Source organism: Propithecus coquereli, unplaced genomic scaffold (genome assembly GCF_000956105.1).
Source record: "Propithecus coquereli isolate 6110/MARCELLA unplaced genomic scaffold, Pcoq_1.0 Scaffold296, whole genome shotgun sequence".
NCBI lineage: Eukaryota > Metazoa > Chordata > Mammalia > Primates > Indriidae > Propithecus > Propithecus coquereli.
In genome coordinates this window covers 2,153,160-2,167,990 of record NW_012148574.1, presented here as the reverse complement: position 1 = coordinate 2,167,990, position 14,831 = coordinate 2,153,160, and the positions used below count along the sequence as shown (strand labels likewise).

At 42.3% G+C, this 14,831-nt stretch overlaps 1 protein-coding gene across 1 annotated transcript in view; it reads right to left on the bottom strand.

Annotated features, from left to right (window-relative positions):
• The window catches only part of ZNF236 (zinc finger protein 236), a 98,897-nt gene that overhangs the window by 6,778 nt on the left and 77,288 nt on the right, over positions 1 to 14,831 (bottom strand). Inside the window, exons 25-26 of the mRNA XM_012648880.1 lie at positions 11,536 to 11,723; positions 1,214 to 1,345 (exon numbers count right to left, since the gene is read on the bottom strand). Coding sequence (XP_012504334.1) covers positions 1,214 to 1,345; positions 11,536 to 11,723 — 320 coding nt within the window. The remainder of the gene's footprint in view (positions 1 to 1,213; positions 1,346 to 11,535; positions 11,724 to 14,831) is intronic.

Sequence of the window (14,831 nt, the reverse complement as noted above, 5' to 3'; positions counted from 1 at the left end):
ACTCCAAAGTACCCCTGACCAGCTCTTGGACATAAACTACAAACCCCTGAAATATCCTGGCAGATAAGAGTATATTTTAATTCCCAGGACCTTGGGTGATGCCAGATAGTTTGTGCTAACGATGTGATTCACAGCAAAAGTCTGGTTTTGTTTCACCTGGGGCCTGGGCCACACTGCATCAGTTTGGCCTGGGGGCCTGGGGGCTGGAGACAGTGTAGCAAAAGTCAGCCTCACAGGTCCTCCACACCGGACACCAGGGCTCCGCTGCGCAGCGTTCCCGGGAGAGCCAGCACGATTCGTGTGACTCCACTGGGAGAGGACACCAGGACGGGTGCGCCCGGCGTTCTCCCCACTCCACCCCGTGTGCCTTTCCTTTTGCTGGTTCTAATCTGTACCTGCCACTGTAACCACGAGTATAAAAACCAGAACCACGAGTACAAAAATCAGAACCACGAGTACATCAGATTTTTCTGAGTCCTGTGAGACCCTGTAGTGAATCCTCAAACCCGAGCGTGGTGGCCAGACACGAGTGTGTCCAAGTTACACAAACTGGTATTCAGCTACACGAGCCCTGGTTACTCAGGCCGGACTGGGGGAAACCCAGTGTCTAGTTTCTTTATGAGAAAGTCCTTATCCTACTGAAAACCAGTAAGTAATCACTCTGAAAACTCATTCGCTAAAAATGCTTAAGAATAAAGTTTAATACTTCTCACCTTCAGAGACTATTTATCATCTGTGCTTTAATTCTGACTCTAGAAAGTTTTAAGGAAAGAGTTTTTAGACTTTTCTATATTTAGACTATTTACTAAAACTTTTGGCCCCAAAAAACATGCATTTTAAGGAAAAAGACTAGCCCAATGACAAATAGGTGTTATACACACACCTACCCAAGTGTATGTGAAAAAATGTCATGAGACGACAGAATCAGCAACGACGTTACAAGAAAATCTGCAAAAATAGCTAAATGCAAGTAAACGGCTGTGTGAAGTCTGATCAGTGGGCAAATACACGACAGTAACGGATTTAAAACTAGACTTGCACGTCACCGATTGCTCCATCTAATTCTGTGGTACTAAAGCCTCATCCCCTAAAAAACGAATCCTGGAATGAGTAAACTCTCGCGTCTGCCATTGCACACGCCCGCTCAGGGGGCCCCCACAGCCCTCTCCCACGCCCCCCTCCACACCAGAGCTCGTGAGTGTGAGCCCCGTACCTGGTAGGCTATTTCTTCACAAGGAGCGGCTGGCGACTGCGGGGTGTGGCTCACCAGGATGACCTGCGGGGAGCCCGCTCCACCTCGGCCTGAGAGAGGGGGGTCTGCGAGCAGCGCTGGGAACTGCTGGCCCTGGCGGAAGACCATTATTATTTTAGGAGTGGTAACACACGCAGAGTGAGTCACAATTTAAAAGATCTTGTACGGTGCAGCCACTTCGGGAAACAAGCTGGTCGCTCCTTTAACAGTTACCCACAGAGCCACCGTTTAACCCAGGAACTCGAGAGAAATGAAAACTGACGTCCACTTGAACCCCTGTGCACACGTGTACACAGCAGCGCAACTGTCACAGCCAAAGACGGGACCAGCCCCGATGTCCACCTGCTGGTGAAGGCATAAACCCACCATGGTACACGGGAACATTCTCTGGCAACAAAAAGGCATGAGTTGGCACTACCGAAACAGGCACAACACGGAGGAACTTCACAAGACTATGCTACATGAAAAAGAAAACAGTCACAGAAGACCACATGTTGTATGATTCCATTTGTATGAAACATCCAAAAAAGAGAAATCCACAGAGATACGGAGGACGTTAGTGGCTGCCAGGGGCTGGGGGCAAAGGAGCCTCAGTGAGGGGAACATGAAGCCACCGCTAATGGGTCTGGGTTTCTTTGGGGCTTAAGGAACTCTCTAGAATAAGGTTATGGTGACAGTCATACAACTCTAAATATACTAAAAACCATGAAATTGTATACTTTACATAAACAGATATATCATTAAATAGAAAGGATGAGCAATATTTGGTAGCACAACAAAGTATCTATCATCAACAGTAAGTTAGAGTACACTTTAAAATAACTAAAAGAATGGAATTGGAATGTTCCTAACACAAAGAAATGACTAATCCTTGGGGTGATGGATACCTCAATTACCCTGATTTTATTAATGCACATTGTGTGACTGTACCAAAACATCACATGTGTCCTATAAATACAGACAGCTATTATGTACCCCTAATTAACAGTAAAAAATTTTTAAAAAAGAAAAACATTGAAAATAAATAAACAGGTGAACTTCTGGTATGTCAACTATATCTCAAAAGTTTCTGTGTGTGTACATATAAAAAAAAGTTTATTTGTTTGAAAACACACACACAGTTTTGCTCTGCTCTACAAAACCACCGTCTTTTACCACTCCCGCACACCTCGGCTATGGAGTGACTCTGAGCAACAGAGAGAGGTGAGGAGGACAGGAGCGTGGAGGGAGGGTGAGAAGAGAATGTACTGCAAATGGTGAATTTACATAAATAACTCAGCATGCCATCTAAATTGCTAAAATCAGTGCTGATTCTGGACATATTTTACACACAGTTAGAAGTGCAGCTGATCACACAGAACGCAGCTGATGTCACCGGCGCCCTGAGGTTTAAGGTGAGACATGTTTCTCAATGTTGTAGAAGAACTACGCAAGCTGAGCCCCCAACAGGGAAGACGAGAATTGAGGAGGGATCAGGAAAGAGAAACAGGACTGAGCTGGCATTTAAAAAACTTTCATCCATCAGAGGACTTTAGCTCCATTTCTTATGGGAAAGACACTACCTAAGGCAGGTAGCAAAATGGAGCCAAAAAATTTACAAAGTCATCATCAGAGATTCTAGAAAAGAGAGCTCCTTAAATTGACTTGGATTCTTTACTTCCCTTATGCACCTTTTTAAAAAAGTGAAATTAGGTATCTCCATATAACAGCCTAATTTTTTCCACATAGACTAAGAAAAATCCTTACCTACACTAATATAGCTTTATGTTCACTATCCCTTTTAGATAGGGAAGTTCATTGAATATCGCTATTTTCAAATGCCAATTACTTTAATCATCCCATTTATTTATTTTTGTTGTTGCTGTGATTGCCTTTGGGGTCTTCTTCATAAATTCTCTGCCTAGGCCGACAGCTATATGAGTTTTTCCAACCTCTTCTTCTAGAATGCTTATAGTTTCATTCCTCATGAGTTGATTTTTGTGAGAGGTGAGAGGTGCAGATCCCGTTTCAGTCTTCTACATGTGGCTATCCAATTTTCCCAGCACCATTTATCGACTAAGGGATTCTTTTCCTCAGTGTACGTTTTTGTCTGCCTTGTCAAGTATCAGATGGCAATATGAGGATGGTTTTATATCAGGGTTCTCTGTTCTCATCCATTGGTCTATGTTTCTGTTCTTATGCCAATACCATGCTGTGTTGGTTACTATAGCCTTGTAGTATAGCTTGAAGTCTGGTAAAGTGATGCCTCCTGATTTGTTCTTATTGCTTCAGGTTGCATTGGCTATTCGGGATCTTCTCTGGTTCCATACGAAGCATAGAATTATTTTTTCTAGATCTGCAAAAAATGACATTGGTATTTTAATGGGAATTGCACTGAATCTGTAAATCTCTTTGGGCAGTATAGACATTTTATTAATAACAATGTTGATTCTGCCAATCCATGAGCATGATATACTTTTCCATTTGTTTATATCCTCTGCGATTTCCTTCCTCAGTGTTTCGTAGTTCTCACTGTAGAGGTCTTTTCCCTCCTTGGTTAAATATATTCCTAGGTATTTTATTTTTTTTTTTTGCTATTGTGAAAGGTATTGAGTCTTTGATTTGATTCTCAACTTGACTGTTACTGGTGTATAGGAATGCTACAAATTTGTGTACATTGATTTTTATAACCTGAGACTTTGCTGAATTTATTTATCAATTCCAGGAGTCTCTTGGCAGAATCTTTGGGGTTTTCTAGATATAAGATCATATCATCAGCAAAGAGCGATGGTTTGACTTCTTCTATCCCCACTTGGATACCCTTTGATTTCCTTCTCTTGTCTGCTCTGGCAAGGACTTCCAGCACTATGTTGAACAGAAGTGGTAACAGTGGGCAACCTTGTCTGGTTCCAGTTCTAGGCAGAAATGCTCTCAATGTTTTCCTGTTCAGTATGATGTTGGCTGTGGGTTTGTCATATATGGCTTTTATAATATTGAGGTATGTTCCGTCTATGCCTATTTTGTTAAGAGTTGTTACCATAAAAGGGTGCTGAGTTTTATCAAATGCTTTTTCCATGTCTATCAAGAGGATCATATGGTCTTTGTTTTTCCTTCTATTTATGTGGTGAATCACATTTAATGATTTGTGTATGCTGAACCATCCTTCCATCTCTGGAACGAAGCCCACTTGATTGTGGTGGATTATATTTTTGATGTGCAGCTGAATTTGGTTTGCTAGGATTTTATTGAGAATTTTTGCCTCTATATTCATAAGAGATATTGGTCTGCAGTTTTCTTTTTTTGTTGTGTCCTTTCCTGGTGTTGGTATCAAGGTGACATTGGCTTTGTAGAATGAGTTGGAGAAGACTGCTTCATTCTCTATGTTATGAAATAATTTCTGCAGTATAGGTACCAGTTCTTTGTAGGTCTGGTAAAAGTAAGCTGTGAAACCATCTGGTCCAGGACTTTTTTGTTAGGAGATTTTTATTGCTGTTTCAATTTTGTTACTTGTTATTGGTCAGTTCAGCAGTTCTAATTCTTCCTAACTGAGTCTAGGGAGGGTGTGTGTTTCCAAGAATTCATCCACTTCCTCAACATTTTCAAGTTCATGTACGTAGATATTTGTATAGTACTCAGAGATGACATTTTATGTTTCTGTGGTATCAGTTGTAATATCTCATTTTTCATTTCTGATTGAGCTTATTAGGGTCCTTTCTTTTCTGTTTCTGGTTAATCTAGCAAGAGTCCTGTCGATTTTGTTCACTTTTTCAAAGAACCAACTTTTATTTTCATTAATCTTCTGTATAATTCTTTTATTATCAATTTTATTTAGTTCTGTTCTGACCTTAGTTATTTCTTTTCTTCTGCAGGGTTTGGAATTGGGTTGCTCTTCCTTTTCTAATTCCTTGAGCTGATTCATTAGATTATTGATTTATGATCTTTCTGTCTTTTGGATGTAGGCATTTTATGGCTATGAATTTTCCTCTTCTTACTGCATTTGCTGAATCCCACAGATTTTGATAACGTGTCCCCTTTGTCATTTAGTGAAAAAGCTTCCGCAGAGCCAAGGAAATAATCAATAGAGCGCATAGACAACCTACACAATGGGAGAAAATATTTGCATGGTATACATCCGATAAAGGGTTAATAACCAGAATCTACAAAGAACTCAAACAAATCAGCAAGAAAACATAAAACAACTCCATTAAAAAGTGGGCAAAAGACATGAACAGAAGCTTTTCAAAAGAAGATAGACTAATGGCCAATAAATATATAAAAAAATGCTCAATGTCTCTAATTGTCAGGGAAATGTAAATCAAAATCACAATGAAGTATCACACCTAACTTCAGTGAGAATGGCTTTTATCAAAAAGTCCCAAAACAACAGATGCTGGTGTGGATGTGGACAGAAAGGAACACTTACACGCTGTTGGTGGGACTGCAAACTAGCTAGTACAACCGCTATGGAAATCCCTCAAAGAACTAAAAGTAGACCTATCATTTGATCCAGCAACCCCACTACTGGGTATTTACCCAAAGGAAAATAAGACATTTTATAAAAAAGACACTTGCACTTGAATGTTTATAGCAGCACAATTCACAATCACAAAGATATGGAAACAACCCAAGTGCCATCAATACACGAGTGGATTAATAAAATGTGGTATATGTATACCATGGAGCATTACTCAGCCATAAAAAAAAAAAAAAGTAACAACCTGGATGGAACTGGAGACCATTCTTCTAAGTGAAGTATCACAAGAATGGAAGAACAAACATCACATGTACTCACTATTAAATTGGAACTAAATGACTAATACCCATGTATACATATGGTAGTAAAATTAAATGGAAATCAAGCACATGGGAAGGGGGTGGAGGGGATGGGTAAATTCACACCTAATGGGTACAATGCATACTATCTAGGTAATAGACACACTTAAAACTTTGACTCAAACTGTACAAAAGTAATTCACGGATCCAAATGTTTATACTCCCATAATATTCTGAAATTTTTAAAAAATGCCAGTTACTGTTGTGTTTCTGTTATATTTTTATTGCTAGCTGCTGCTGCCACCTCACCACAGACTATTCAAACTGAAAAATGGTGTCAATCAAACTGGACTTATTAATTCACATTTCTGTATTTTATTAATCAAAGACAAACTGCTAGCCAGAAATTCTGACACACATAAGAAACAGTGTTGGCTCAATAAATGCACATATTCCCAACCAAAAGCTAAGACATTTGAGATTCTCAGCTTATGCCTGTATTTCAAGGGAAAAACTATAATCCTTTTTGTTCTAAAATGACAAAATTAAAGAAAGATCAGAGTGGCAGCTGGAATTAGGAGGGGTAGAAGTAGCTAACAAGGGGAGCATGAGCTCCCTTGTGAAGGCTTGTAGAAGATGAAAGCTAAGAAATGCACAAAATTAAGAACGCTTTAAGCAGCACGGCCAGACAATCCTAGTTATTACACTTACAATGAAATTCGTTACTTTAGAATTGGCCTCATTAGGAGTCTTTAATAAGACTTTTATTTTCTCATTAGGAGCCTTTAATAAGGCTTGTTACTTTCTGGTTCACCCCACAAATTTTGATTTTTTATTAAAAGTAAAAAAAAATACATTTATACATCTAAATACCAAGTTTTAAATGTTTTACACTTGGCCAATTATCAATAGAGTTTTTTTAAAAAAATACAAGAATTCATGTAAAATAGAATTCCCTTCATGAACAAGTAAATTATTTTTTATATTCAGAATAGAACTGAAAATCATTTTGCTTTCTTGAGTGGATTTTTTTTGCAGGCATGTTTACACTTCCTTATAAAACTGTCAAGAGTTAAGTGGCCAACCAGATCCTCCTCACCCCTCAACAGTCCCAAATTTGGAAAGAATAAATCATCTCAAGTTTGCAATTAAAAAAGAAATTGTTTAATAATTTCCTCACAAAGTTACTTTTTATTATAAATGTGTTTCTTATCACTGCATTTTAACTTTTTCTTCAACAGAATTTTATTTAAAAATAAACTAATTTTCTTTTAATTAGAATTATATTTACCTCCATAATATTCTTCTATAATTAGGCCATTTTCAAATTTTAAATTAGGATTAATTAGGGACTTACAGAAACATATTTGTTCCAAACTTTTTGTTATTATGGATTTAACTTTGTTCATTGGACATAAGCTATTTAAGAATACTATTTAATTAAACTATTTTAAGGCCACCTTTCTTTGTTTTTAGAACCATTTTCTTTTATGGACTTTATAAAGAAAAAAACCAAAAATAATATATAATAAACATAATGTTACTTCTATATCATTTTAAATTTTATAATAATTTAAATGTTTACATTATTGTTTCCTTTTAGTTCCTTGGGGGAGATTCTGATTTTTTTCATGTGCTGTGTACAAATCCTAAGTACAGAATAACACTGAACAACTTGATTTCTTCACGTGTGAGCCCCTCCCAGTGCTATTAATTCATTTCCCATTAAATTCAAGGAGCATGTGTCATTTTAAGGGACTAATGTTAAACCAATCGATATTCATCTCTTAGTGAATAGTCTTTCCTATATTGAACAATTATCACTAGAAACTCGTTAATTTCTCTTGACCACCTTCTAATCGTCAGGTCAAATTTTTATGATCATAAACAATCATAATAATTAACACATTTACAGACTTTTTTTATAGGTTCATTAATCTCTTAACAAAATGGTGACTTTATTTATATAAAGATTCATTATATTTAGAAAAATATCACGAATAAAACTAAGAAAGGTTTGATCTGTTTTTTTCATGTTTTCAGAGTACTAAATCATTGTAAGACTAATAAAGTTTGTCAGCTAATAGAAGAGAGATTCAAATAAAGCTACACAATTTCTATTGGAGATTTTAAAATTACTTTTTGGAGAATACATTATTAATTGGGGTTTAAAATTTTGTATTTGATAATTTTTTTCTTTTTTTTTTGAGACAGAGTCTCACTCTGTTGCCCTGGCTAGAGTGAGTGCCGTGGCGTCATCCTAGCTCACAGCAACCTCAAACTCCTGGGCTCGAGCGATCCTCCTGCCTCAGCCTCCCGAGTAGCTGGGACTACAGGCATGCGCCACCAGGCCCGGCTAATTTTTTCTATATATTTTTAGTTGTCCAATTAATTTCTTTCTATTTTTGGTAGAGATGGGGTCTCACTCTTGCTTATGCTGGTTTCGAACTCTGAGCTCAAACAATCCGCCCGCCTCAGCCTTCCAGAGAGCTAGGATTACAGGTGTGAGCCACTACACTTGGCCTTGTATTTGATAATTTCTTAAAAGTGTAGAAAAGAATCTATGGCACCGGCTTGACCCGCCAACGCTCAACAGAAACTGCTAGTGCACCTGGTGGACGCAGTCGCCACCGCGCTGGGCTCTCGCTGCTCACAGCTGGACAAGCCATGGGGGGCCCAGGCCGAGTGGACGGGTGGGGAGGCGCAGGGTGCCCGGTGCGCCGGGGACCCCAGAAGGCAGGCGGGGGAGGGTGTGCAACGGGTAGTCTAGGGAGAGGAGGCAAGGAGTGGTCTCCCGGCAGCTCTGCGAGCAGAGCGCAGAGTCCGTGAGGGCATGTGGGAGGGAGACAGCAGAAGGGGCGGCGGCCGAGGTCCAGCCAATGAGGAACCTCATCTCGCGTGCCAGTGAAGAATACCAGGCCTCGTCCCCGACACTGGGGACTGTGACAGGCGCAGTTTTCTGGAAGAACTGGAATGCACCACAGCCAGGGATTGACGTGGAGCCACAGAGCCTGGGCTGCTGGTTGGTGAGGGGCGTGGACCCAGAAACGGGCCACAGGAGCAGCCTGGCCATCCGTCACCCCCACCCCACAACCACGCTGCCCACGGCCACCATCGCTGTGTGCCAGGGCCACTGCAGCCCTTCCTGGAGAACCTCCCTGCGCAGCACGCCCCCCTGCGCCCAGCAGCCTGCCCGCCCACGGGCTGCCGTGGGCCCGGCAGCCACAGGCTCTGCACAGGAAGCGTTGGCATCCCAGCAAACACTGACAGACTTTGCAAATCTAACCTACTGCATGCTGAGAACCACTTACCGAGCTTTTGCTTTAATTATAATGCGTAATTCTCTAAGTGATATAAGGCACCATACAGAAAACGCATGTCATCATCACTGACATAAATGCCTTTCTGGCTTTTTTGGTCAAACTCCATCCCCAAAAGCCAGTCGAAGGTATTTAACTTGATTGAAATGTACACTTTAATTTTCACTTCTTGACGACTTTTTTAACTACCATAGTTAAAGTTATACAGTGAGAAAAGCACAGAGGACCCGGAAAGCTGACGGGAGCATCAGGACAAAGGTGGCTCCAGACGCGAAAGCTGGGGCAGCAGGAAGCCTCTCATGCCCTTGGGCTCTCCCAGAGAACTGGACGTGAAGGTTCCATTCACTGCTCTACCATGTAAATATAACAACAGTACCTTGGCAGCAAATAAAAAGGTGGGAAAGAGAAGCTAACCCTCAGTCACCCTGCAGAGTCCTGTACCTGGATCTGAAGTGTCTCTGAGCGGGAAGCAAGTGAAAGGACTCTTACTCCCCAGCCGGCCCTGGACGGCAGGCGGCCTCAACTTGGCCCGTGACGTGGGAGGAGGCTGGGAAAGCACGAAGCCCGGCCAGCCCGCCCTGAAACCACCAAGATTCCTGCATCTGGAAAAATACTCCAGTCATTTACACCCTGAGATGGCTACTTTGGTTCCAACTATAATTTTAAAATACATGACTAATTTTTAATATTTAGAAGGTTAATAATAATGTTGTGACAAACAGATATTGAGTAACATATAAGAGCAAGTAAATGTGCATTAAAATATATAAACAATTATTCACCACACAAAGCTCAGGAAGGAGCTCAGCTGAATAACCTACGACACACTTTGCTCCTGGTGCCAGACACGGCCTGTCGCAGGCTGGCCGGCGGGTCCCTGGGAGCAGTGGCGGGGCCCGTGGGGGTTGCTGCACCAGGTGCCGGCTGGCCAGAGGGAAGCGCTGTCCCCAGTGCACACGGCCCTTGCTGGCAGCGCCTGTGTCACCTCAGGAAAGGCGGCAGCTGTGCTGGGGCCACCTGCGGGACGCGGAAGGGCCGTTTGCTGAGGGCACGTGAGCATCGCACACCGACGGGAGCCGCCTGCACACTGCTTGGGCGCATGGCAGAGGAGATGTCACTGTGTCCCGAAGGAGGAGCGCTCGAGCTTGGAAGGGCTGACTTCCCCAGCATGCGGCTGTGACAGGATTAGGACCAATCTTGCTCTAGATGCCAAAATCCTGTTTTTCTTGCATAGTGAGCCCACACGGCAGACAGGACTACCAGAGAAAGCGCTCTGCTGGAGGGAATACGAAGGAGCTGAGCTCTGCGGCACATTCTGCTATCGTTGCAGCCAGGGACAGATGCACGGGATCAGAATTTGGATCAGCTAAGGACAGTTTTTTACAGTCGACTACCAAATTCTCACATAGCTTTACTATGATTAATCTTCACTATAATTAATCGTAATTTATCATTATGACTCTTCTAATTAAACTCTGAAAAGTTTTTCAGCATCTCAGCTCAAGGCACATCCTGGACCTTCCAGATAGCTGAACATGTGGAGGTTCTGGAAGGTGGCACCTAGGGAAGGCACACACCCACCCTACGCATCTGTTCATCTGCACCCTCAGTAAGGCCCTTTGTGACAAACCTTTGACCTGGCTTATCTACTGGGGGGAATTCATCCAAGAACCTGAATGATTAAGGGCATGAAAATTCCCATTCTACTTATGCAAACCTTGAATACAATATAATGCCCCTCAACACAGCTTATTTTCAAAACTAAAAGTTTTGCATTGCTAACATCATTGACGGGGAAAATGTTCACAGTACAGTAAGAGGGAAAAAAGTTTACACAATGATATATACATGAACTTATTTCTGTAAGAATTTAAAACTGTGTACCTGGGTATATATGTGTGTATATATAGGCAGGAACACACACAAAGGTTTAGAAAGGTATGTATGTTAAAATGTTAACTGTAGTTCTGTTTGGGTGGTGGGATTAAGGTTTGGCTTTTTTTTTACTTTATTTTTAATATTTTTCTTGACTGTCTGAAATTTCTTTTTCCCCATTTTTACATTTAACGTATTACTTTTTTAACCAGGAAAAAAGCCACTTTAATTTTGTGAAACAAATTCAGAATATATATTTAGGAAAGAATAAATTAACAAAGTTTGCAAAGATGACTTGCTGAAAGGGTCTTTCAGCCCCTCCCTCGAGCCACTTGCCTGAGAAGTGATGTTGAGTGTGACCGTGTCCAGGCCCCCGGACAGCATGCCCTGCGTGTCGGCCAGAGTCAGCGTGACGCTGGCATCTCCTCCCACGCCCGACGAAGACATGACCAGGTTCTGAGTCGAGATGGCGGACGGAGACATCGGCGTTGCTGAAGGAAGGCCTCCACTTGTAGTATTCAGTTCTACAAAAGAGGGGACATAGTGGGTCAGCGGAAAAGCCGGAGACGTCAAATTTTAAGGGCAAGGGAAGAACGTTTTCACAACGAAGCCAATCTGCATAATGAGCATCTCCACTGCCTAAGCTTTTGAAATTGCATCAAGGAAATCACGGGGCCTTTCATTCCAATTTGACGATAAGGCTTTTCTTAGTTTTCAAGTGTTTTATGCACAAGTATACTCCGGTTCTTCAGAATAATACAGAGAAACACCAGCAAAAGAAGAGTGAGAATGTTAACTCGCCCCCTCAGTCGCTGCTGCTACTGTAGAATGAAAACTCACAAGAGAATTTCCAGGACACTGTCCCTGCCCAGGACTGAAGAGACAGGTGAAGACAGGGATCAGACGTGACCATGAGCAATGACAAACTCCAGAGTCTAGTGGACGAAGCTGACTATCTCCGTTCACTTCTCGTTTCACCACCCCCACTCTGCTTCTGCTAAAACGCAGGCAATCAAAATAAACCTCACGAAATCCATTACATATTAGTTTATCCAGCGAGACATCTTAATTTTCTTCGGAAAAAAAAAAACCTTTTAAGTATTTTCCCCTGGTAGCCAATAATGAGAGAAAGGAAGTTAATCTGGGACAGACTCTGGCAAGAAAAGCCTTTTCTTCTATGAAATAGACACTCATGCGCCCACCGGCAAACGAGACGGGCTGCGAAGGGGGTTGTGGAAGTCCTGCGTGGGGACCAGCACGAGCGATTTTCAAAGCACAAGCACACGCACGTGCAGGCACACACCCTTCACTCTCGCGGTCTACCTATCCATCCGCCTGACACGCGTACACCTCATCCGCCTGCCTCGGCCACTGCCAGACACTAAGGATACCAGATGACAACTAAAGGATAAATTCAAAAAGCTATTTCCTGATTACGCTTAAAAACCAAACAAAACTAACTCCTGTCGATACCCAGCCGTGACGTGGGTCACATCAGCCCAGAGCATCTCCCAGAGTCGGGGCCAGCAGGAAACCTGGTTACTTACTTGGAACTCGAGTCCTCCAAACACAGCGCCTCCACAGATCCACACTCCCGGAGTCCCACACTGTGCTGCTCACACCTGGAACCTTCAAAAGCAGTAGAACCATTAGGAGGCGAGGACTCTCTGCTCGGACTCCAGCTACGTCAGACCCCCCCGCCGGCTGCGCGGACGTGCCGGACAGCACAGCGAGGAGTGTGGATTTGTGGAGGGCGTCTGCGTGCCCTGAGCACTCCAGGCACCGGTACAGCACCGACCGCGCATCTCCCCCACGATCCCCACGCAGTCGTACGCTTGCAAGCTAACATGCGGGGTGATTCTAACGTGAGCGGGCCCATGGAAGGCGCAACGAGCAGCCGCGTGGACTGCCGTTCAGTCAAAATCTCAGTCAAAATCGGGAGGAGAGACTGGGGAGGGGCAGCCTGTCCTTGTCCGGCACAGCTGCCCTCAAAGCGCCCGGAGGCGGGATGGGGACGAGACGCACGTCCCCCAAGTCTCACACAGGATCATGCCTGGAAAGAACCAAAGCAAAGCTACCTCGCCCTAAGTCCTGAAATAAAGGAACCAAATGCCTTTTCCAAACCCTTCCCACTGGTAAAATAATTCCGACTCTCTAGTGATTGTTAACATATCAAAAGGTCCCAGGACTGTGCCACATGAGAAATCCAAAAAAGAAAACACAAGCCGGTGTGTCATTTAATTAAAGTGAATCTTTACACAAAGTTCAGTGAAAACACTAAACAACTTCAGATGATGCCAGAGTTTATATTTTAACTCAGATGGTGAACCCTTAATAATGTTCTTCATTCAGTGGATTTAAAGATGACACCAGTTCCAGAAGAGCCACCCTTCGTATGACTGAGAAGAACTCGTGACTGCAGCAGAAAAAAATGGAAACAGCTCCTAATTGTCTATCTGTTAATAGCTCTAAAAGCTACAGTTTTGGATTCAAATTAAAAGCTCTCAACATGAAAATTAGGATCTAATATTTCAGTACAGATTGCAGACTTCGACTTTCACAATCCCACTTACTCTTCTGAAGCCAGTGCTCCTCCAGGATGTATACAGGAGGCTAAGTCTCGCTTCCCTTCACGATTCTGACTCAAGAAAGTGATCTTTAAAGGATTAATAAACCATACGCTCACCACACCCAACACTGACTTAAATCTTTGTTGGGGTAAGGTTTCACAGCTTCTAAGAAAGCTTACAATTTTATAAGGTTTCACAAGTAGTTTAAAAGATACTAGTTATTTCCTAAGATTAGCAGAAATGTGGGAAGAGAGGGAGTGGGTGGCCGAGCAGGACAGAAGCACCCACGGGACTGTTGGTCCCCAGGTACCCAGACCAGGCTGGGACGAGACTGCCACGTACGCCCGCGGGTGGGACATGTTCACCCTGCTGAGTATTAGAAAGTAAGTAACTGACTGTACTTAAACCTAGAAGAAAAATACCCTTACAAAGAAATAGTGAACAAAGAGTCTTTACTTCCACTGAAAGCAGAACTCAACTTATTCATCAAAATTAACCTAATTTAAAGGTGGAATAAGATAACAACAAAAAGATAATACCAATTTGAGATAAACTCCTTTAAAAGTTATGCTAAATTTCAAGCCTCTACCATCTTCCTCTAGTATTATCTTCCTTTGCGGGGACTTACATTATAGTGGACCATTTTTTAGAGAAACTATTAATACTGTGTCCGATTTTGTAACGGATGTCATCCAGATCAAAATTTGAAACAGCCTTCAACTCCCGCATCCCACACCTGAACGAAAGCGTGTGCTGCTATCCTGCCCGTGAAACTCTGACTAAAGGCCTCACTTGGATTTATCTGTAAATCCCTACGAGGCGATACACTTCTTCTTTCAGTGCCTTCCATTAAGATGCAAACAGCCACAGGCTGAAAAGTCTTAACCAAACCTTGCTTAACAGAGAATTCAGAAATGATAACAGCCACAGCACCTTCATTACGCTCTGATATAAAGGACTGGCAAGAGTTTTTATTTCAGTGTTTACCTTAGAAGAGCCATGTTTAATCTCAAAACAATGTCATTGAAATTTTAATTCTTACTGATGTGGCCTGAGGCTAGA